This window comes from Bos javanicus, chromosome 23, assembly GCF_032452875.1.
Source record: "Bos javanicus breed banteng chromosome 23, ARS-OSU_banteng_1.0, whole genome shotgun sequence".
Taxonomy (NCBI): Eukaryota; Metazoa; Chordata; class Mammalia; order Artiodactyla; family Bovidae; genus Bos; species Bos javanicus.
The window spans coordinates 25,351,976-25,374,368 of NC_083890.1; the positions used below are offsets into that span (position 1 = coordinate 25,351,976).

The following is a 22,393-nucleotide window of genomic DNA, read 5'->3' on the forward strand; positions in this document are numbered from 1 at the left end:
TTTTCCAGTGGTCATGTATGGATATGAGAGTTGGACTGTGAAGAAAGCTGAGCACCAAAGAACTGATGCTTTTGAACTGTGGTGTTGGAGAAGACTCTTAAGAGTCCCTTGGACTGCAAGGAGGTCCAACCAGTCCATCCTAAAGGAGACAAGTCCTGGATGTTCATTGGAAGGACTGATGCTAAAGCTGAAACTCCAGTACTTTGACCACCTCATGCGAAGAGTTGACTGATTAGAAAAGACCCTGATGCTGGGAGGGATTGGGGGCAGGAGGAGAAGGGGACGACAGAGGATGAGATGGATGGATGGCATCACTGACTCGATGGACATGAGTTTGAGTGAACTCTGGGAGTTGGTGATGGACAGGGAGGCCTGGCGTGCTGTGATTCATGGGGTCGCAAGGAGTCGGACACCACTGAGTGACTGAACTGAAGCTGTACGATATTGTGTTAATATTGTGTCTTTTTTTCCAATTATATTTTGAGCTCCCTGATAGAGGTATGGGCAGGGACAGTCTCATACATTTCATAGCTGTTCCATAATACCATCCAAGATGCAATGCATGGACTCAATAATTGCAGAGTGGTAAGTCTGAGGCAATGTGCCTAAAACATTCTCAAAGGCACAATGACTGCATCACACACACTCTCAAGAGTGACGTTTTGGACACACTCAGGAAAGCCAGAGGATCCATCTGTTGATCCACTTCCTCCACATGGATTTCCACTGGAGACAGTGAATCTAGAGGAGAACATCACACTCATAGATGCTCCTACATTACCTCAATGATGTTGTCCCTCCTGGGATTTCTCTCTCATTGATTCATGCTTTCCTTAGCCAGGAGGGTCATGGGCAGAGGGCTGGGGATATTGGGGTGTTTTGCTCTTTTCAGGGCAAACAGATATGCACAGGAATCCAGCGTGCCTGCCTTAGGCTTACCTGCCTAGAGACACCCTGCAGCCATATTCACTCTACCGTTCCTCACAGGCCATGTCAGGAAAGTCTGTGTGCTTATACTGCAGGAATTCATCTAGCAGGTGAGACAAACTACACCTGTGTTCTAGGGACCCTAAGTATGTCTGTGATTTCTACTCCATCCCCATTCCCATTAGGGTTACTAACCCTAAGTAAGGACAAGTTTTTGGTCCTCAAATATCTGCATTATTATCTTACACTAATCCTCTCCTAATTGACTTTCAGTTCTTTCTATATCTAGAGAATTCTTATCTCCTTAAGGGTGAGGAGAGGAGATAATGCTTTTACCGTTATAAAGTATTTTTCACAAATTTAAAGTATTGGAAACAAATTTTGACATTTGGTACCAAAAATTTGACTTTTGTTATTTTTGAGTTCAAAAATTCTTTTCTCTTATTTTTCTGTCATAGCTTTAAAAAGCTGTATTAAAATGGGTACAGAGTTGAGAATTCCTTGGCATTCCAGTGGTTAACACTCAGCTTTCTTTGCTGTGGTTCTGAGTTTGATCCCAGGTTGGAGAACTAAGACAGTGCAGCCAAAGGAAAAAAAAAAATGATGAGTACAGACTTCGCTCTTGGTTTTTGTATTTCTGCTATAACAAATCTAAACCAAGGAAAAAAGGTATATATTACTTTCACTGATGCCTGAATTAAGGGGTGGATGGCAGTGCCAAGAGCCAAGAATGGAAACAGTAGGAAGAAAGAAATATTAACCATAGTGAACATACTGAAATATTATGAGTTTATACAAGTTGCTCTTATGTTCTTTGGCATGAAAGATGATCTGAGAAATGAAATTAAGGGGTCTAAAGCATAAGAGAACATGATCTTAATCAGCTCTGAGATGAAAGACAGGAAAAATTTCTATTAAAGGGGAGTTTATTGCTTCCATGGTGATATGGGGTCAGGGTCACTAGGGAGTAGGTAACTGGGTGGAATACCCCAGTGATTGGTGGTAGCAACTACTGAAAACATAAAACAATATCAGAAAATTAGGGGAGAACTCTGAAGTATATGTGAGCTCTGAGATGATACAGCATCTTAAGTCCCAGAGAAGAGGGGAGGGGCAGAGTGTCGGGGAAGAGAGAGTATATGATTAACTTGGCCAGAAACTAGTTCTAGGTCGTCTAGCACGTCCACTCTTCTGCTCTCATAGATTGGCAGAGCACCTGCAACAGGAAAGACATGAGACTGATGAGTCCTAGGGAGCTTCTGTGCCGCAGTCATGCTGGTTCCCAATTCTCCCACTTTTCAACCACGTTTGTGTCTACAACTTCTTCCCACTTCGCTTTCTCCTGAAGTGTGTCTGTGGCACTGACAAATATGAATCCTTACCTTCTTTTCTAGGATGCGACTCACAAGGGACCCTGGTGTCTGGAGGCCCCACCTGAGCGCAGGCCTTGGATGATGAAGATGGTGCCCATCACGATGCCCACGAGGCCCACGGTCAACCCCAGGGCACAGACCACAGTCTCTGTCAGCTCTGACATAGGGGCTGGAACTTCAGGCTCTGGAAAAGTGAAGTTATGAAAGTCAGAATACTGAGTGTTGGTTTATGTGCCTGTGCATGAGGGTGGGCAGGAGGTGTGGTGTTCATGCTACAAAAACTTAGGGCACCAGGCTTAGGGAAGCGAATGAAGGTTTCTATAATTTTAGAAACCTTGAAGTGTGGAAAACATGCTTTGGACTGTGAGATTGAGGGACCAAAACTCAGAGTGTTTTGTTCTTGGTAGAAAAAGAGAGAGTACCAAAAGGGGTGGAACTCGTACATACCCTAGTGTTTGAGCAGTGGCTCATCCAGGCCCCAGTGCTCCACTTTACAGTCATAAACGTCATCATCAGGAGGGAGGAAGGTGAGATAACCAATCTTGAGGAAGGAATGATCATCCTTAAGGAGGAAGCGGGTCTCAGAAACACCCTCTGTGATTGCATGTCCGTTCTTCAGCCATGTAATGTTGATCACAGGGGGGATATTGTCCATGTGACAGATGAGAGTATTGGGCTGGCCCAGCACCATGGGAGACTTGGAAAACACAGTCACTTCAGGAACTTCTATGGTGAGGAAACAGCACAGATGTGAAATGGGAAAAGCTTGGCGCTGATTCTGCAGTGCCTCCTAGGGGAGCCCTCCCACCAATGTTTCCCAGTCTGACAGTTGAGGAGCTCTTGTTTACCTTCTGCTGGGAGATGCTATGCGCTGCCCACGCTTTATCCCCGTGCTGTCTGTGGGCATGCTTGTTAAGGAGGAGGTCTGTGGGACTCCTCCTTGAGGGATTCAAGGAATATGTTATGGGAGTAAGGGTCCTTATATTACATGGAAATATGTGATCTTTGAGATGGGAGAGGATGTGTTCAATAATTACTATGAAATCTGGGGACACTTGGGAAAGTTTCACAGCATGGTGAAGGATATCTCTCCGTAGAGAAGAAGGGCATGAAGCCTGATATGAAAGAATAGATTCAGTGAAGAGAAGCAGAATGGTGGACACTTACCATTGATAACAGGGGTAAAGTTGGAGCGTTTAGTCAGGACATCCAAGTTGTGTTTTGCTGTAGCTATTTCACTCAGTGCAGCCTGTGGGTCAAACCCTGCAAACTGGCTAAACATAGGCAGCCTCCAGACAGTCTCTTTCTTCCCCAGGTCCACATAAAACATCTCGTCTCCATCAAATTCCTGGGTGTACTGGCCAGAGGGACCATGAGATTGGTAGATCTCTGTGCCATAGGAGCCAATGTGGTCAGCTGATAATTGAGGGTGAGGAGCAGGAAGGTGGAAAATGGAGAGAAAAGGCCATATTAAACAAAGTAGCTGAAGAAACTAACTTTCAAACATGGTGGGTTTCACCTTTGGCACAATGTCTCTAAGCAAAGTGGCAGCACTTGCTTCCTTCTCCCTCAGTGTTGGTAGCTGTCCTGTTAGAACCCAGGCTGCTTTTGCACTTAACACGTGTGATTCTTGAGTGTCCCTTGTGGCTTGGCTGATAAAGAATCTGCCTGCAGTACAGGAGACCTGAGTTCGATCCCTGGGTTGGGAAGATCCCCTGGAGAAGGGAAAGGCTACCCACTCCAGTATGCTGGCCTGGAGAATTCCATGGACTACAGTGCATGGGGTTGAGAGTCGGACACGACTGAGCAACTTTCACTTTCATATACTCACAAGGGCAGGATTTCACAGGCTTTGTTTACTGCTATTTCCTGCCTGCCCAGCTCAGTGCCTGGCACATTGTAGGTCTGTAATAAAGATTATAATGGAAAGAGAGAAGAAAGAAGGGAATGAATGAATTTTCCTGGTATTAGCTTTCTTCCCTTTTCTTCAAAAGTTTTTTCTCACTTAATTTTTCATCAGATAATAATACATTCATTGTGATTCTTTTCCCCTCAGGGCTGACTCAGAGCAGAACATTTTCTGCATAGGGGTTCCTTCTTTTTTTTTTTTTTAAACCAAGGAAAACCACACATGATCCTACTATTTTAAAAGAGATTCCTCTTTTATAAGGTATAAGAAACAGTATGACAAGGACAGGGACAACATAATAAAGCATATAAAGAATAAACAATGCTTCTAAGGTGTCCATTTTGTTAACCGTAGTGATTCTTAAAGAAGAATGCCTGATTCCTTCTGAAATAAAAAAATGGAAGCTTTATTTTGGATTTCTGACATTTCCTTCCCCTATTTCTTTCTTTAATGTGAAAGTCACTCAGTCCTGTCTGACTCTTTGCGATCCCATGGACTTTAGCCTGCTGAGCTCCTCTGCCCATGGGATTATCCAGGCAAAAATACTGGAGTGGGTATCCATTTCCTTCTCCAGGGGATCTTCCCAACCCAGGGATCAAACCCAGGTCTCCTGCATTGCAGGTGACTTGTTTACCATCTGAGCCATCAGGAAGACCATTTTTTTTTCTTTAAGGAGGTAACTAAACTTCTCCTTTTTCTGATTCAAAAATTTCAAAGTCCCATTCTGAGGACTAAGAGTGAATTATAACCCTTTTCCACAAATGGACAATGTACTTTTCTGAGGATGCTAAAGCAGAGTGGCAACCAACTCAGTTTGACTCTGCCCAAGTATGGACAATTTTGTCCAGACACATATGAGTCTTTTAATATTTTCTCTTTCTCCACTTCCTCATTTCATGAATATCAATAGGATTTCAGACATTGGGAGAGACAAACAATAAAACATCAATCAGGCATGGTCTCTGTCAACAAGGAGTCTGTTGAGCAATGGGAGAGTCAGGTGAGAAAAGGACCAAGTGCTGTGTACTGATCAGTTCTGTGATGGGTATATCCTATGCCCTCATCTTACCTCATCTGTCAATGAAACCAAATGAGATTTTCCTTTCATGTTCCTTGGTCTTTTCAGGGGTCTGTTTTTAGCTCCTGGAATGAAATGATCTTTTAAGATTTCCTGGACACCTCTAGCTCATTCCTGAAGTTTCTACTTAGTTATCAACTGTTTTAACAAAGTTCTCTCATTACACATTTTTTAAAATTGCATTCTAATCTCCAATCTCTCCATTCCAATGTCCTGCTTTCAAGTTAGTCTATTGCTCATCCTTACCCCCTTTCTGGATCAGTTATAATCAAAGGCCTTATAACAAAACTTCTTTATCCTTGTAATGAATATTCTTGACTCCTTTTCAAACATGAATATATGCAATTATTCCTTTTCATCTGGTCCTTGTCCTGGGTTGCCCACAGTGAACCACATCACACTGCTGTGCCAACTGGAACTAATCACTTTTATAGCTTCAGCCTCAGCTGGGTCCATTGCCCTGCTCAGCAATACTCCTGCTTTTCTACACCATTTTCTTAGCATGACGAATCCTAGCACCCCGAATGAGGCAGATAGCATGTCTTTTCATTTTTGAATCCCGCAAAACTTAGCTTGCTATGTGCTCAAAATTGTGTACAAAATGTCAGTTACTATTCTTGAGGATCAAAGAAACTTTGGGGAAGACTTAAAGACACAGAGGTAGCAGAACTATATGACGGTCAGAATCAGCAGTGACCAGGGAAGCGTTATGACTTGTGAGCCTTAAGCACTGTTTCTCAGGCAGGCCCACCTCCATAAAAATACTAAAGGTCATATTTTGTGACCATATTGGTATAAAGACCTGTGGCAGATTCATTTTGATATATGGCAAACCAATACAATATTGTAAAGTTAAATAAAATAAAATTAAAAAAATAATACAGGCTAAATTAAAATTAAAACATTTTCTTCTACCATAAATTTTCACTTTTTCTAATTAAAATGATAAAGTATTTTCATGGGGCCTTATAAGCATTCAGGCCCTCAGCACTGTGCCCACTGTGCCTAATGGGTAAGTTGAGCTTGACTAGGACACTCTGGTGTGATGTTGAAGAAAGAAAATGTGGAAGTGTGCTGGAGAAGCAGGTGAAACTTTCTATCACACAAAATTAGAATGGGAGCAGCCACGGCTAATAAAGTTGCTGAAGATTAGAGTAACCTCCTTTTCTCTTCCCCTTTGACTATCTGGCCATTCTACTTTGGTTTTACAAACTCACTCTTCTTTTCCATAAACAACAGAGATATGGGTAAGGGATGGATCTTGGAAGGAAAGGAAGATGAAGGAATGTATGAACAGAGGGTAGAAAGAGGGGGACAGCAAAGGCAGAGGGGCCTAAGGGACCAAATAAGTAACCTGTGCTTGCCCATTCTTTTTGAAGGATTTCTATAGATGGGGTGAAGAACAGGTAATTTGGACTGACAATTTGAAAACAATATAATTTAATTCAGAAAGTTTTTTTTTAATCATAAAGTTCTCAATTTTAAAATAAAAATAAGGAAGATTTTTACTTTGCTAAAGAAAAAAATCAAAGCTACACTTATAATGGTAATACTAAAAAATAAGAGTAATCTTTGACATTCGTGTATCTTAATTACTTAGAAAGCATTCCTACACAACTTTATTTGTGAGGTGACATATATGAAGCAACTGAGATCAAGTGATGACTGCGTGGCAAAGTGCTTTATATAAAGGTACTCGACTGGGCTTGCTCATCCTGTGCCAGATGCCAGCATGGAAATGTATGTAGATCTGAGACTAAGAAAAGGTCAACCTTCTTCATATCCACACAGTATTCATAATTCATGGAACTATTCACCCCAAGATAAACTTTAGAAGAAATATATAAAAGCTTCCAAAGTTGTTCAGATAAGTTTGGGAGTGATAGTTCATGGAATTTTTTGTAACAAGACGTCTACTTGTGAAAACATTGCTAATCTTTGAGGCAATCAAAAATGAACTGATTGCCCTAGAGCCCTCCAGAACATATTCACTGGCTCCAATATCAGAAACTGAGTGAGGACCTTGGTGAACTTTGCAACAGTACCGGTAATAAAGAGAGTGTGTCTGGACTCTGGTTTCCCGAAGGAGGAACAACTGTAATTTTTAGATCTGCCTAATATTGAGAAGACTCTCGAGAGTCCCTTGGACTGCAAGGAGATCAAACCAGTCCATCCTAAAGGAAATCAGTCCTGAATATTCATTGGAAGGACTGATGCTGAAGCTGAAGCTCCAATACTTTGGCCACCTGATGTGAAGAGCTGACTCATTGGAAAAGACCCTGATGCTGGGAAAGATTGAGGGCAGGAGGAGAAGGGGACAACAGAGGATGAGATGGCTGGATGGCATCACTGACTCGATGGACATGAATTTGAGTACGGTCTGAGAGTTGGTGATGGACAGGGAAGCCTGGCGTGCTGCAGTACATAGGGTCACAAAGTGTAGGACACAACTGAGCGACAGAACTGACTGAATATGGAGAAAGGTGTGAGGGTCTCTACTATTTCTAGGCCAATCTTTCTTGATTTTCCCTCTGAATCCCTGTTCCCCAATTCTAATCTCTACATCCCTCAACTGTGCACTCGCCCACAATGTCTTCACCTCCACAGGGGCTCATCATGGTGGTCAGGGCGAAGGCCCCCAGAATCAGAGCTCTGTTCAGGACCATCCTCTTCTCAAGGTGGACTCAGCAGTGGCTGTTCTGAGTTGCAGAGCAATGATGAGGGCTGAGTTAAGAAGGAACTTTGAAGACACTCAAACCATACTCTGCCAGGTCGGGTTGCGGCCAATCAGAAAAATCCCCTTTGATGACTCCTCAGTTGCTAGATGAAGACTTTGTACTAAGAGGCCTGAAAGGGACTGGAAAATCCCCTGGTTCTGATGCAGCCTCCATTCAGAGTGGATCAGAGAGATCTTCCTATGAAAGGAGGGAGGATATTAAATCAGAGTCTTTTCACATGTGTGTAAACGTGCTCCAACAGGATTTTCTAGATTACAACTCCCCAGAACTCTCCCTTGAGTTGGTCCCCTCCCTGGGAGGCCCTGTCACCTCCCCTTTCCCCTGCCTCCATGCTGTGCTGTGCTTAATCTCTCAGTCATGTCTGACGCTTTGTGATCCTGTGGACTATAGCCCACCAGTCTCCTCTGTCCATGAGGATTCTCCAGACAAGAATACTGGAGTTGATTGTCATGCTCTCCTCTGGGGAATCTTCCCAACCCAGGGATCAAACCCAGGTCTCCCATATTGCAGGCAGATTCTTTACAGCTGAGCTACCATGGAAGACCAGGAATGCTGGAGTGGATAGCCTATGCCTTCCTCAGGGGATCTTCCCCACCCAGGAATCGAACCAGAGTCTCCTGCAATGCAGGTGGATTCTTTACGAGCTGAGCTACCAGGGAAGCTCAATGCATCCATATGTAGGTTAACTGTCTTTCTCTTTGCTTCCATAGTGCATATGGAATTCTCTAAATATTGAGATGACCCAGGGGAATTCTGTTAGTGGCAGCCAAGAAATACCTTTGCCTATCCTCCACCCAGCAGCACTGGTTGGTCGGTCCTGGAAGTGCTTTCTGCCACCATAGATGACACAGACTTAGTCTGAATGGAAGCCCCAGTGGTATAACATAAATGAAACAGACCAGAATAGCAGTGAAGGGGCTCCTAAAACAAAACTGCCTTCAGAACCACACCTTGAAAATTAGGCCAGGAATAAGTGCCAAGATCAAGAAGAGTGTTGTTCAGTCTCCAAATTGTGTCCAACTCTTGGCAATCTGTGCACACCAGGCTGCACACCAGGCTTCCTGTCCCTCACCATCTCCCAAAGTTTGTCCAAGTTCATGTCTCTTGAACCCACTCACCCTACTCATCCACCCCCAATGCACTCCAGCTGCCATCAGTCTCCTGATTAAAAAAAATCAGAGTTCACCTGAATTCCAGCCACACCCTAGGTGTTGTGACATGCAAGGGATCTCTTAATGTAGTCCAAACTGACACATCCATATCTATTGGATACTGATTCTTCAACTCTTAGAGTGATCCAGACCTGTGGACATTATTTACCTGAGACTATCTTGTGCTTATTTCTTCCACAAATCAACACCAGAGAATTAACATTACTCATTATGAGGGAGAACCTGAAGTAGTAGACATCTTTGAGACAGTGAAGCTTTGAATAAAAGAAGCTTACTATGCCATGAAGATCAAGTTGCTATTGTTGTTCAGTCACTAAGTCGTGTCTGATTCTTTGTGACCCCATGAACTGCAGCACTGCAGGCTCCTCTGTCTTCTACTATCTCCTGGAGTTTGCTCAAATTCATGTCCATTGAGTCAGTGATGCTATCTAGCCATCTCATCCTCTGCCCCTCCCTTTCTCCTTTTGCCTTCAATCTTTGCCAGCATGAGGGTCTTTTCCAATGAGTTGACTCTTCACATCAGGTGGCCAAAATATTGGAGCTTCAGCTTCAGCATCAGTCCTTCCAATGAGTATTCAGGGTTGATTTCTTTAGAATTGGGTGACCACCAGCTAAAATAACATATTTGAACAGGATCCAGAATTTCTTAACATAATAGCCAAAATGTCCAGGATATAATAAAATATTGCTCTTATCATACCAAGAATCAGGAAGAGAACCTTGAATGAGAAACAACATTCAATTGATACCAAGACAGGTCAGATGTTGGAAGTGTCTGAGAGGAAATTTAAAACATCCATCACAAAATGCTTTGATCAGCAATTATAAATTATCTAAAAAACAAATGAAAATAATAGAAAATTTAAGTAAAGAAGTAGAAGTTATTAAAAAAGAGCCAAGTAGAAATCACAGAACTAAAAAATAAATAAAATAATTGTCAAAAAGATTCAATAGTAGACTGGAGACAACAGAGAACAGAATCAGTGAACTTGAAGACAGATTAATAGAATTTACTCAGTTTGAGCCATAGAGAGAAAACAGACTAAAAAATATGAACAGAGACTCTGCGACTTATGAGGTAATAGCAGAATACCTAACATTTTAATCATCAGAGTCCAAGAGAAGGAAAAGGTGTAGTGTTGAAAAGTATTCAAAGAAATAATGGTGGAAAAATCCCTAAATTTGGATAAAGACATAAGAATCCTACAGATTCAAGAATCTAAGCAAAACTCAAATAGGTTATACCTAAAGAAATTCATACCAAGAGATACGAATTATTAAACTCCTGAAATTAAATGGAAAAAAAGTCTTAAAATCTGTCAGAGAAAAATGATACATTATAATAAGGGAACACCAAATTACATGACAGATGACCATGGATTTGTTACCTGAAGCCACAATGGCCAGACAGATGTGACACAACATTTTTCAAGTGCTGAAAGTAAAAAAACTGTCAATCATGAATTATCCTGTATCTGCCAAGACTATCCTTCAGGAATTAAGGGGAAATAAAGACATTTCTAGATAAAAGAAAACTAAGAAAATGTTGGTAGAAAATCTTTCCTTTTGGAGGGAAGTTCTCCAAACAGAAAGAAAATGATAACAGAAGAAAGTTTGGAATTTCAGAACAGAGGGAACAAGTGAATGGGTAGGAATGAATTCTGCCAACATCCAACAAGTTTGGGAGAGGACCCTACAATTTAGATGAGACCTGCAACCTCAGTTTGTGACTTCAATCTGGTGAGACCTTAAGCAGAGAGTCTGGCAAACACTTCTGATCAAGAACACTGGATAGTATATGGGTGTTCTTTTAAACTGCTGAGTTTGAGTTAATTTATGGCACTGGCTGAAAATAAATACAACATCTCTTGCTCATTTAAGTTTTACATACTCCATCTTAAGCACTTTGAAAAGAATTATTTAATTGAAGTGTAGTTGAGTTACAATGTTGTGTTATTCCTACTGTACTGCAAAGTGATTCAGTTATACACACACACACACATATTCTTTTCCATTATGGCTTAAATACTTTTTTAAAAAGCATAACTAGAAAACTTAATGATTGATATATGCTTCACATAGTAATTCCTGATTTTTCATGCAACTTGTGGTCATGTTTATGATGACTTTTTTTCTCTCAGAAACTATTTTTTAATTAATTTTTATTAGACTGTAGTTACTTCACAATATTTTGTTAGTTTCTTGCTGTACAGCAAAGTGAACCAGTCATATGTATACATATATCCACTCTTTTTCAGATTTTGACTTTTTAACATATAAATACAAAGTTTTAAACATAGAGTTGAACATTATTTTCTTTATAGTTTCTTTTTTTAAATTTAAAATTATCTTATCACTTAAAATAAAAATATTAAATTATACACATTTTTTCTATATTTTGAGTTCCTTCTTATTTTACATTTGAACTTTTAATCCATCTTAATACCAACCATGTTTTTGTTCACCTATAGTCTCTTTTTACTTTCAAGTAACAAGCCAATTGACACAATGCCATTTTTAGCACATTTCCCTCACTCCATTGAATTAAAAAATTTACTTTTATTAGGTATATACTACTTTCTGAATGTATCCAACATAAAGGTAGGATAACTTGTTCTGCCTTGAAAGTAGTTCCCAGTGTAGAATTCTTTTAAATAGGCAAGAGTAAATTTCCTTGGATATAATTAAAAAACAGTTCAAATCTTTATTCTAGTCTCTTGAGGAATGTCAAATTTGAATTGCATTTCTAACACCAAGAAGCATGACTTTAAGTTCTTTTCAAATATTGTCTTTCCCTAAAATCTCACTAGAATTTCTTCACTCACCACAATTTCCTCACGACCATGCTGCTTTTATTTCCATTCCACCTCTAGGTGTCATGATGATCAAGCATATCTCAAAAGTCTCTCGAAAGACTTGTCTCCTGACCTCTCATACCCCACTAGCTTCCAGTTTCCATGAGCTACTTGCTCTTTACCTCACAGACCAGGATTGATTACAGGGCTGTGGAGTGGGTCCTTTCGTGCCATGAAACAGTGGAGAACACAGCTTATAGTGTGAAAGTTTCTGTTTCCCATCTTAAAAATTTCTCACAGGACTAATTACTTCTTAGCAATAATAAAATAAATAAAATAATTTACCAAAATAAATTTCTCAATCTCATTAATCTTAACGTAATTCAGTGCAGTCAATTTTATTCCACAGTTGTCTTTTTTTGTAGCTGTACAAACATACTTTAATTGTTTAACTTTATAATCACTGTACACATCTACAGAAAAACTTGGGGTTCCCAGATGGCACAGTGGTCAGAAATCTGTCTGCCAGTGCACGAGATACAAGAGATATGGGTTTGATGCCTGGGTCAGGAAGGTCCCCTGGAGTACAAAACCACAACCCACTCCAATATTCTTGCCTGGAAAATTCCATATACAGAGGAGCCTGGTGGGTTACAGTCCCATGACTGTACATGACTGAACAACTGAGCACAGAGAAACTCATCCCGCTTTTCTCATTAATTGCTATTTACATTTTACTAAAAATCTATCTTATTGATATTTAGATTAAAATAACTCCAAATCTAATTCTTGTTTGGGAAATTGACAAACTCTCCTGTTCCAGAACATGGTATCTTTCTTTTTTCTTTATTAAACTACTTTCTGTTCAACTCCTGTTCTGTCTTTTGGATTCTAGAAATGGCTGGTAGAGTTTATTACTTTGATATTTTGTACATTTATTGCTCTTCTAAATGAGTTGTTTTCTAGACCAAACTTAGTGGCTTAGTCTGCCAGAGACAAGTGATGCTGCCTTATTAGCTGGAGAGGAAAGTATTTAATGGCTTAACTAAAACACAACTTCTGTAATTTTTTTTAAAGCAACATTCTATATTTGGTTACTCTATGGTCAAGTAACCACTCTCTGCCACCAAGGACACCTTCCTCTGCTCCAACAGCTATGCATGTGATTAAAAGAGTCCCCCATGGTCACTTAGTTATCATTTCTCTTGTCCTGAGTGTCTGGGCTGCTAGTCTAAAGCCTTTCTGGGATGCTAACTAAAGCCTTTCGCTCAACTTCATACAGTAACTTTTGATTCACAACTATTTCAAGCTGATCTACAGTATAATAATTTCCCACAAGTGAGAAGAATATATATATATATTTTTTTTTTTGAAGTAATATCAGTGCAAGAGCATAGGACAGACTGCCCAGATTCAAATATAACTTTCAACAAAATTGTCTTTGTATAAGGTGCTTTCAAAATAATAAAAACCTTGATTTGATCCATATAGACTTCAGTTCAGTTCAGTTCAGTCGCTCAGTTGTGTCCGACTCTTCGTGACCCCATGAATTGCAGCACGCCAGGCCTCCCTGTCCATCACCAACTCCCGGAGTTCACTCAGACTCACGTCCATCGAGTCGGTGATGCCCTCCAGCCATCTCATCCTCTGTCGTCCCCTTCTCCTCCTGCCCCCAATCCCTCCCAGCATCAGAGTCTTTTCCAATGAGTCAACTCTTCGCATGAGGTGGCCAAAGTACTGGAGCTTCAGCTTTAGCATCAGTCCTTCCAAAGAAATCCCAGGGCTGATCTCCTTCAGAATGGACTGGTTGGATCTCCTTGCAGTCCAAGGACCTCTCAAGAGTCTTCTCTAACACCACAGTTCAAAAGCATCAATTCTTCGGTGCTCAGTTTTCTTCACAGTCCAACTCTCACATCCATACATGACCACTGGAAAAATCATAGCCTTCACTAGACGGACCTTTGTTGGCAAAGTAATGTCTCTGCTTTTCAATATGCTATATAGGTTGGTCATAACTTTCCTTCCAAGGAGTAAGAGTCTTTTAATTTCATGGCTGCAATCACCATCTGCAGTGATTTTGGAGCCCCCAAAAATAAAGTCTGACACTGTTTCCACTGTTTCCCCTCTATTTCCCATGAAGTGATGGGACCGGATGCCATGATCTTCGTCTTCTGAATGTTGAGCTTGAAGCCAACTTTTTCACTCTCCACTTTCACTTTCATCAAGAGGCTTTTGAGTTCCTCTTCACTTTCTGCCATAAGGGTAGTGTCATCTGCATATCTGAGGTTATTGATATTTCTCCTGGCAATCTTGATTCCAGCTTGTGCTTCCTCCAGCCCAGCGTTTCTCATGATGTACTCTGCATATAAGTTAAATAAGCAGGGTGACAATACACAGCTTTGACGTACTCCTTTTCTTATTTGGAACCAGCCTGTTGTTGCATGTCCAATTCTAACTGTTGCTTCCTGACCTGCATATAGGTTTCTCAAGAAGCAGGTCAGGTGGTCTGGTATTCCCATCTCTTTCAGAATTTTCCACAGGTTATTGTGATCCACACAGTCAAAGGTTTGGCATAGTCAGTAAAGCAGAAATAGATGTTTTTCTGGAACTCTCTTGCTTTTTCGATGATCCAGCAGATGTTGGCAATTTGAGCTCTGGTTCCTCTGCCTTTTCTAAAACCAGCTTGAACATCTGGAAATTCACGGTTCATGTATTGCTGAAGCCTGGCTTGGAAAATTTTGAGCATTACCTTGCTAGCGTGTGAGATGAGTGCAATTGTGTGGTAGTTTGAGCATTCTTTGGCATTGCCCTTCTTTGGGATTGGAATGAAAACGGACCTTTTCCAGTCCTGTGGCCACTGCTGAGTGTTCCAAATTTGCTGGCAGATTGAGTGCAGCACTTTCACAGAATCATCTTTCAGGATTTGAAATAGCTCAACTGGAATTCCATCACCTCCACTAGCTTTGTTCGTAGTGATGCTTTCTAAGGCCCACTTGACTTCACATTCCAGGATGTCTGGCTCTAGGTCAGTGATCACACCATCGTGATTATCTTGGTCATGAAGATCTTTTTTGTACAGTTTTTCTGTGTATTCCTGCCACCTCTTCATAATATCTTCTGTTTCTGTTAGGTCCATACCATTTCTGTTCTTTATCGAGCCCATCTTTGCATGAAATGTTCCCTTGGTATCTCTGATTTTCTTGAAGAGATCTCTAGTCTTTCCCATTCTGTTGTTTTCCTCTATTTCTTTGCATTGATCGCTGAGGAAGGCTTTCTTACCTCTTCTTGCTATTCTTTGGAACTCTGCATTCAGATGCTTATATCTTTCCTTTTCTCCTTTGCTTTTGGCTTCTCTTCTTTTCACAGCTATTTGTAAGGCCTCCCCAGACAGCCATTTTGCTTTTTTTGCATTTCTTTTCCATGGGGATGGTCTTGATCCCTGTCTCCTGTACAATGTCACGAACCTCCGTCCATAGTTCATCAGGCACTCTATCTATCAGATCTAGTTCCTTAAATCTATTTCTCACTTCCACTGTATCATCATAAGGGATTTGATTTAGGTCATACCTGAATGGTCTAGTGGTTTTTCCTACTTTCTTCAATTTAAGTGTGTATTTGGCAATAAGGAGTTCTTGATCTGAGCCACAGTCAGCTCCTGGTCTTGTTTTTGTTGACTATATAGAGCGTGGGTGGCTGCAAAGGCGCACAGAGCGCAGGCGGCTGCAACGGCGCACAGAGCCCTAGAGGAGATACCCCACGTCCAAGGTCAGGGGCAGCAGCCGGGAGGATCTCATGCCCGAGGGGTGGCGGCCAAGAGGAGTTACCCCACTCCGAGGTCAGGGGCGGTGGCCAAGAGTGCCAGGCTGTGCGATGGCGCAGGAACGGCCTGAGAGGAGCTACCCCCATATCCGAGGTCAGGGGTGGCGGCCAGGAGGAGCTACCCGCTGCAGGAAGCCAGGGGCGGCTGCCGGGATGAGCAACCCCACATCCAAGGAGCGGTGGCTGTGTGGGCGCAGGAGGGCCTAGAGGAGCTATTCCACGTTCAAGGTCTGGAGGGGCGGCGGTGAGGAGATACCCCTTGTCCAAGGTAAGGAGCAGCTGCCGCGCTTTGCTGGAGCAGCAGTGAAGAGATACCCCACGTCTAAGGTGAGAGAAACCCAAGTAAGACGGTAGGTGTTGCAAGAGGGCATCCGAGGGCAGATACACTGAAACCATAATCACAGAAAACTAGTCAATCTAATCACACTAGGACCACAGCCTTGTCTAACTCAATGAAACTAAGCCATGCCCATGGGGCCACCCAAGATGGGTGGGTCATGGTGGAGAGGTCTGACAGAATGTGGTCCACTGGAGAAGGGAATGGCAAACCACTTCAGTATTCTTGCCTTGAGAACCCCATGAACAGTATGAAGAGGCAAAATTATAGGATACCGAAAGAGGAACTCCCCAGGTGAGTAGGTGCCCAATATGCTACTAGAGATCAGTGGAGAAATAACTCCAGAAAGAATGAAGGGATGGAGCCAAAGCAAAAACTATACCCAGCTTTGGATGTGACTGGTGATAGAAGCAAGGTCCGATGCTGTAAAGAGCAATATTGCATAGGAACCTGGAATGTCAGGTCCATGAATCAAGGCAAAGTGGAAGTGGTCAAACAGGAGATGGCAAGAGTGAAGGTCGACATTCTAGGAATCAGCGAACTGAAATGGACTGGAATGGGTGAATTTAACTCTGATGACCATTATATCTACTACTGTGGGCAGGAATCCCTTAGAAGAAATGGAGTAGCCATGATGGTCAACAAAAGAGTCCGAAATGCAGTACTTGGATGCAATCTCAAAAACGACAGAATGATCTCTGTTCGTTTCCAAGGCAAATCATTCAATATCACAGTAATCCAAGTCTATGCCCCAACCAGTAACACTGAAGAAGCTGAAGTTGAACGGTTCTATGAAGACCTACAAGACCTTTTAGAACTAACACCCAAAAAAGATGTCCTTTTCATTATAGGGAACTGGAATGCAAAAGTAGGAAGTCAAGAAACACCTGGAGTAATGGGCAAATTTGGCCTTGGAATACAGAATGAAGCAGGGCAAAGACTAATAGAGTTTTGCCAAGAAAATGCACTGTCTAGCTTTAGTATCAGTGTAATGGTGGTCTCATAAAATGTTTTGGAAGTGTTCTCTCTTCTATTTTTTGAAAGAGTTCCAATAGAAGTAATACAGATTCTTCCTTGAATGTTTAGTGAAATTCATCAGTGGACATCCAGTCCTGGACTTTTTTTGTTGGGAGGTTTTAAATTACTGAGCTAATCTATTTATTACTAATTAGTTTTTCATATTTTTAAATCCTTCATGATTCAGGCTTGGAAGTTTGTCCATTTCTATGAATTTATCCCTTTTTTTCTATATTGTCCTATTCATTGGCATAAAATTGTAGTATTCTCTTATCATCCTTTATATTCTTGGTATCAATTATAACTTCTTTTTCTTTTCTGATTTTATTTGAGATTTCTTTCTTTTTCTCTGAGTCTAGCTAAAGGTTTGTCAGTTTTGTTTATTATTTCAAGGAAATAGCTTTTAGTTTTGTTGATCTTTCTATTGCCTTTTAGTCTCTATTTTCTTTATTTCTGCTCTGATCTGTGTTATTTTTTTTTTTTTCTAGCACCTTTGAGCTTTGTTTATTCTTTTTCGAGTTCCTTGAGATATAAAGTTAGGTTGTTTAGATTTTTCTTTTTTCTTGAGGTGTGCAGTAAAAATGACAACTAACTTTCCTCTTAAAACTTCTTCTGCTGTATCCCATACATTTTGGTATATTTTACTTCCAGTTTCATTTATTTGAAAGTTTAAAAAATTTTATTTTTGATTTCCTCATTGACCCATTGGCTGTTCACTATCATATTTTTTAATCTCCACATACATACTTTTTTCTCCCAGTTTTCTTCTTGTGATTGATTTCTAGTTTTATATCATTGTGACCAGCAAAAATGGTTTGTTTCTGATTGTTTTTAGTTTCTCTGTTTCACTCTTCTCTTGTTTTTCATCCATTTTGATTGATGACTTTCTTTAGTAGTATGCCAAAATTCATTTCTTTCTATCTTTTTGATATTTTCTATAGGTTTTTGCTTTTTGGTTACTAGGAAGCTTATATGTAACAACTTATAACAGCCTATTTAAATTTGAAAACAACTTAAATCTGAATGTATTCTAAAGCTATATCTTTTTATCCTCCCCCCATGTTTTATGTTTGATGTGACATTTTACATCTTTTCATCTCTGATTTCTCAACTAATTGCTGTAGTTAATCATTTTTACTACCTTCATCTTTTAATCTTTCTGGCTTTTTGAGTGGTGAATCAACTACTTTTACTGTATATTTGCCTTTATCGTTGAGATTTACATTTATAAATTTACACTTGTTTTCTTGTTACTAGTTAGCATCCTGGAGAAGGAACTGGCAACCCACTCCAATATTCTTGCCTGGAGAATCCCAGGGACAGAGGAGCCTGGTGGGCTGCCGTCTATGGGGTCGCACAGAGTTGGATACGACTGAAGTGACTTAGTAGCAGCAGTTAGCATCCATTGTTTTTAACTTAAAGAAGTCCCTATTTAATATATATTTGTGTGTAAAGCCAGTTTAGTTCTAATGAAATCCTTTGGCTTACTTGTCTGGAAAACTCTTTATCACTCTTCAATCCTGAATGACAATGGCCAGGTAAAGCATTCTTGGTTGAATTTTTTTTTTTTCTTTCAGCACTTCAGATAACTTAACTTCTAGAAAGTTAGTGCTAAAAAATCTGATTGTCTTATGGGGGCTGCTTTGTATATAACTCTCTCTCTTTTTTTCCCCTTACTGCTTCTATGATTCTTTCCTTGTCTTTAACTTTTAACATTTTAATTATAATGTGTTTCGATATGAGTCTCTTAGAATTGATTTATTTAAACTACCAGCTTTCTGGATCTGGATGTCAGCTTTTTCCCTAGGTTAAGGAAGTTTTGAGCTATTTTTTCTTCAAATAAAGTTTCTGTCATATTCTCTCTTTCTCTCTTCCAGGACTCCTAGATGCAAATGTTAGTCCGCCTGAGGTTGTCCTGTAAGTTCATTAAGCTGTCTTCCCTTTTTTCCTTTTCCTCTTTTTGCTTCTCTGATTAGGAGAGTTGCTCTGGCCTTTCTCACAGTTCACAGTTTCTTCTGCTTCATCTGTTCTGCTGCTGAACCTCTTGTATGCATTTTTCAGCTTAGGTATTGTATTTCAGCTCTGTGTGTTCCATTCAATTTTCATATATATATATTTATCTTTTTGTTGAAGTTCTTACTATGATCATATATTTTACTTCCAAGTTTATGAGCATCTTTTTAAAAAAGTGTACTTTAAGATGTGAGAGTGTCTTTCCATATTTCTTGTAGGATTTCTTTTTTTTTTTAAATAAGCATTATCTTTTTTTTTCTGAGATTTTTTTTTCTTGTTCTTTCATTTGCAAAACATTCATCTGTTTCTTCATTTTGCTTGAATTTCTATATTGGTTTCTATGCATTAGCTGAAATAGCCACCTCTTCCAGTCTTGAAGTGTTGGCCTTGTATAGAACATGAACATTAAAATAATGTCATCTTTTCACATAGAAAGTTTTCAGTTTATATTGGCTCTCAAATCCTTTTAAAATTACATTTTGTTTAATCAAGATTTTGGTATTTTAAGGGCTTTTTTGCTAATTTCTCTGGAGGATCAATTTATAAAATTTACAAAATTCAAGCAAAATGTTTTAAAACTATTTATGACGTTTTTTCCACTCTATATTGAAAGTGTTAGTCACTCAGTCATGTCTGACTCTTTGAGACTCCATGGGCTGTCTAGGTGCCTCTGTCCATGGGATTTTCCAGGCAAGAATACCAGAATGGGTTGCCATTCTCTTCTTCTCCAGGGTATCTTCCTGACCCATGGATCGAACCCAAGTCTCCTTCATTGCAGGCAGATTCTTTACCATCTGAGCCACCAAGGAAGTCAATTTATATTAAAAACGTTTAAAACAACTTCTGAAGTTATCTGTGAAGTTTAATTGGCCTGTTTTCATTTTGTCTTTACAAATGCATTTGATATAAAGCTTCATGGAAATTGGAGCTGTTTGTTGACAGAAAGAGTGGAGTTCTAGGGAGCAAGAGAATAGGGCCCATGGGAGAGCAGGAGGGCCCCAGACATTTGGAGGTCTATGATTCTCTGGCCTCTAATACACTTCCAAGTATGAATTTATGTAAACATCAGGAACAGAAAAAAAATGAAGAGAGTTTAGGCTACATTAATCTTGGCAAATTTACCAAATTAATCATTGGTACATTGGTTCCTCTGTAAACTAGCTGTTGGTGGATTGGGTTCATCACATTAACCTGGATCTTTTCTGGATCATTTCTGGATCACAGAAAGTAATCTACAGTCCCTCTGAAAAGGTCTCCTTCACACTGCTTCCAAGGTGGCTTCATGAATGAAAAAGCATGTCATGGCACTCTGCTGCTTTAAGTTCCTTTTGTTTTTCTTCTTAAGCTGATAAAAATCCAGGCAACTTCCAATGGTACCATGATCAAATCTCACAGAGCATCCGGTAGTCAAATCCCATCCTCTAATGATGCTAAAGCTGAAACTCCAGTATTTTGGCCACCTCATGTGAAGAGTTGACTCATTGGAAAAGACTCTGATGCTGGGAGGGATTGGGGACAGGAGGAGAAGGGGATGACAGAGGATGAGATGGCTGGATGGCATCACTGACTCAATGGATGTGAGTCTGAGTGAACTCCGGGAGTTGATGATGGACAGGGAGGCCTGGTGTGCTGCGATTCATGGGGTCGCAAAGAGTCGGACACGACTGAGCAACTGAACTGAACTGAATGATACAAAACCACAGGTTGTGAATGGTCCCTGTATTTCCAGTCCCAGTCTTGCCAAACTTCTGTGTCTGCACTCAGATGTGTGTCTTTGCCTGAAATGATCATAGCCTATCTTCTGAGCCAACATTTCCCCTGAGAGCTGCATCTGAAAAGCATTTCTTTCAGCCATGTCATGACCTCTATACCATTAACTCCCCATCCTCATCATCTTGAAAAATTATTATTTATGAATTAACTCACAAATAATCATCACCTCCTAGGTCTGTGTTGCCAACCCTTTCCAAGGGAAGAGAAAATAACTGAACCAATGCGTATCATTATCAGTTTATAGTTTTAAATATCCCCTGAACTTTGAACACCGCAGTCTTGTCTTTAGTCAATAGTATCTGACATCCTCTTTAGTGGCTGTTGCAAACTTTTGTCTCTTTTATTTTTCGCTGTGTGTTTCTTCCCTTCAATGTGTGGAATCCTAGAAGGCATGATCTGTGTATTTTCATCTCTGGAACTCAGGACTTTAATTTTGGAGGTGTATAAAAATATTGGTAACTGACAGTAACCATCATCCAGGGTCTGTTGGGGAAGGGGGACAAAATTAGTGCAAAGCAAATAGCATATGTATGTCAGAGATCCAACATGGAGGACCCCTGATATTGAGGGTGAGGAATGCAAGTATGTGCCATAGAACAGGGCTTTTAGACATTTGGCAGAAGTTACAACAAGAAGTGGCCAGCCCTTCTTCCTCTAAATCAAATAAAGATATGTGATATATGATCCTGAACTCTCTGTTAAAACATCTCTGAAGCCTACAAAGCTGCATTCACTTTCTGTACTTTCATCAATTTGTATTAGACTCTATTTGCACTCAGATTTCCACACTTGTGAGTCCACAAAGAAGAGGACCTAAAATTTCTGAGATCTGAAATTTTGATTAAAATGGCAATTCTGTGCAAGGGCAGTCAGGTGATTCAGAGAGGGAGAATGCAGCGGATTCATGATCAAATACACCTAACGTGCTTCCTCCTCTCTGTCTCTCCATAATGAAGTAAGAATTAGGGATTGGAAACCATGATGATTTCATCATCTGAACAGAAATGGGAAATGGCAAGATGAACTTTCTTCATTAATGATGTCAGGAAAGATGTTATTGTTTTTTTCAGTTGCTAAGTCATGTCTGACTCTTTGCGACCCCGTGGACTGCTGCACACCAGGCTTCCCTGTTCTTCACTGTCTGTCAGAGTCAGCTTAAACTCATGTGCATTGAGTCAGTGATGCCATCCAACCATCTCATCCTCTGCCACTCCCTTTCTCCTTCTGCCTTCAATCTTTCCCAGCATCAGGATCTTTTCCAATGAATCAGCTCTTCGCACCAGGTGGCCAAAATATTGGAACTTAAGCTTTAGCATCAGTTCTTCCAATGAATATTCAGGGTTGATTACTTTAAGGATTGACTGGTTTGATTTTCTTGCTGTCCAAGGAACTCTCAAGAGTCTTCTCCAGCACCACAATTCGAAGGCATCAATTCTGTGGCA

At 40.5% G+C, this 22,393-nt stretch overlaps 1 protein-coding gene across 1 annotated transcript; it reads right to left on the reverse strand.

The window, feature by feature from the left end:
- Nucleotides 1–1,702: 1,702 nt before the first annotated feature.
- Nucleotides 1,703–8,025, reverse strand: LOC133236448 (SLA class II histocompatibility antigen, DQ haplotype D alpha chain-like). Its single transcript, XM_061398474.1, is given in 5 exon segments — nt 1,703–2,143; nt 2,310–2,484; nt 2,748–3,026; nt 3,468–3,716; nt 7,872–8,025. Coding segments are annotated over 4 exon segments (765 nt in total). The 5' UTR covers nt 7,954–8,025; the 3' UTR covers nt 1,703–2,143; nt 2,310–2,329.
- Between the last annotated feature and the right edge of the window lie 14,368 nt (nt 8,026–22,393).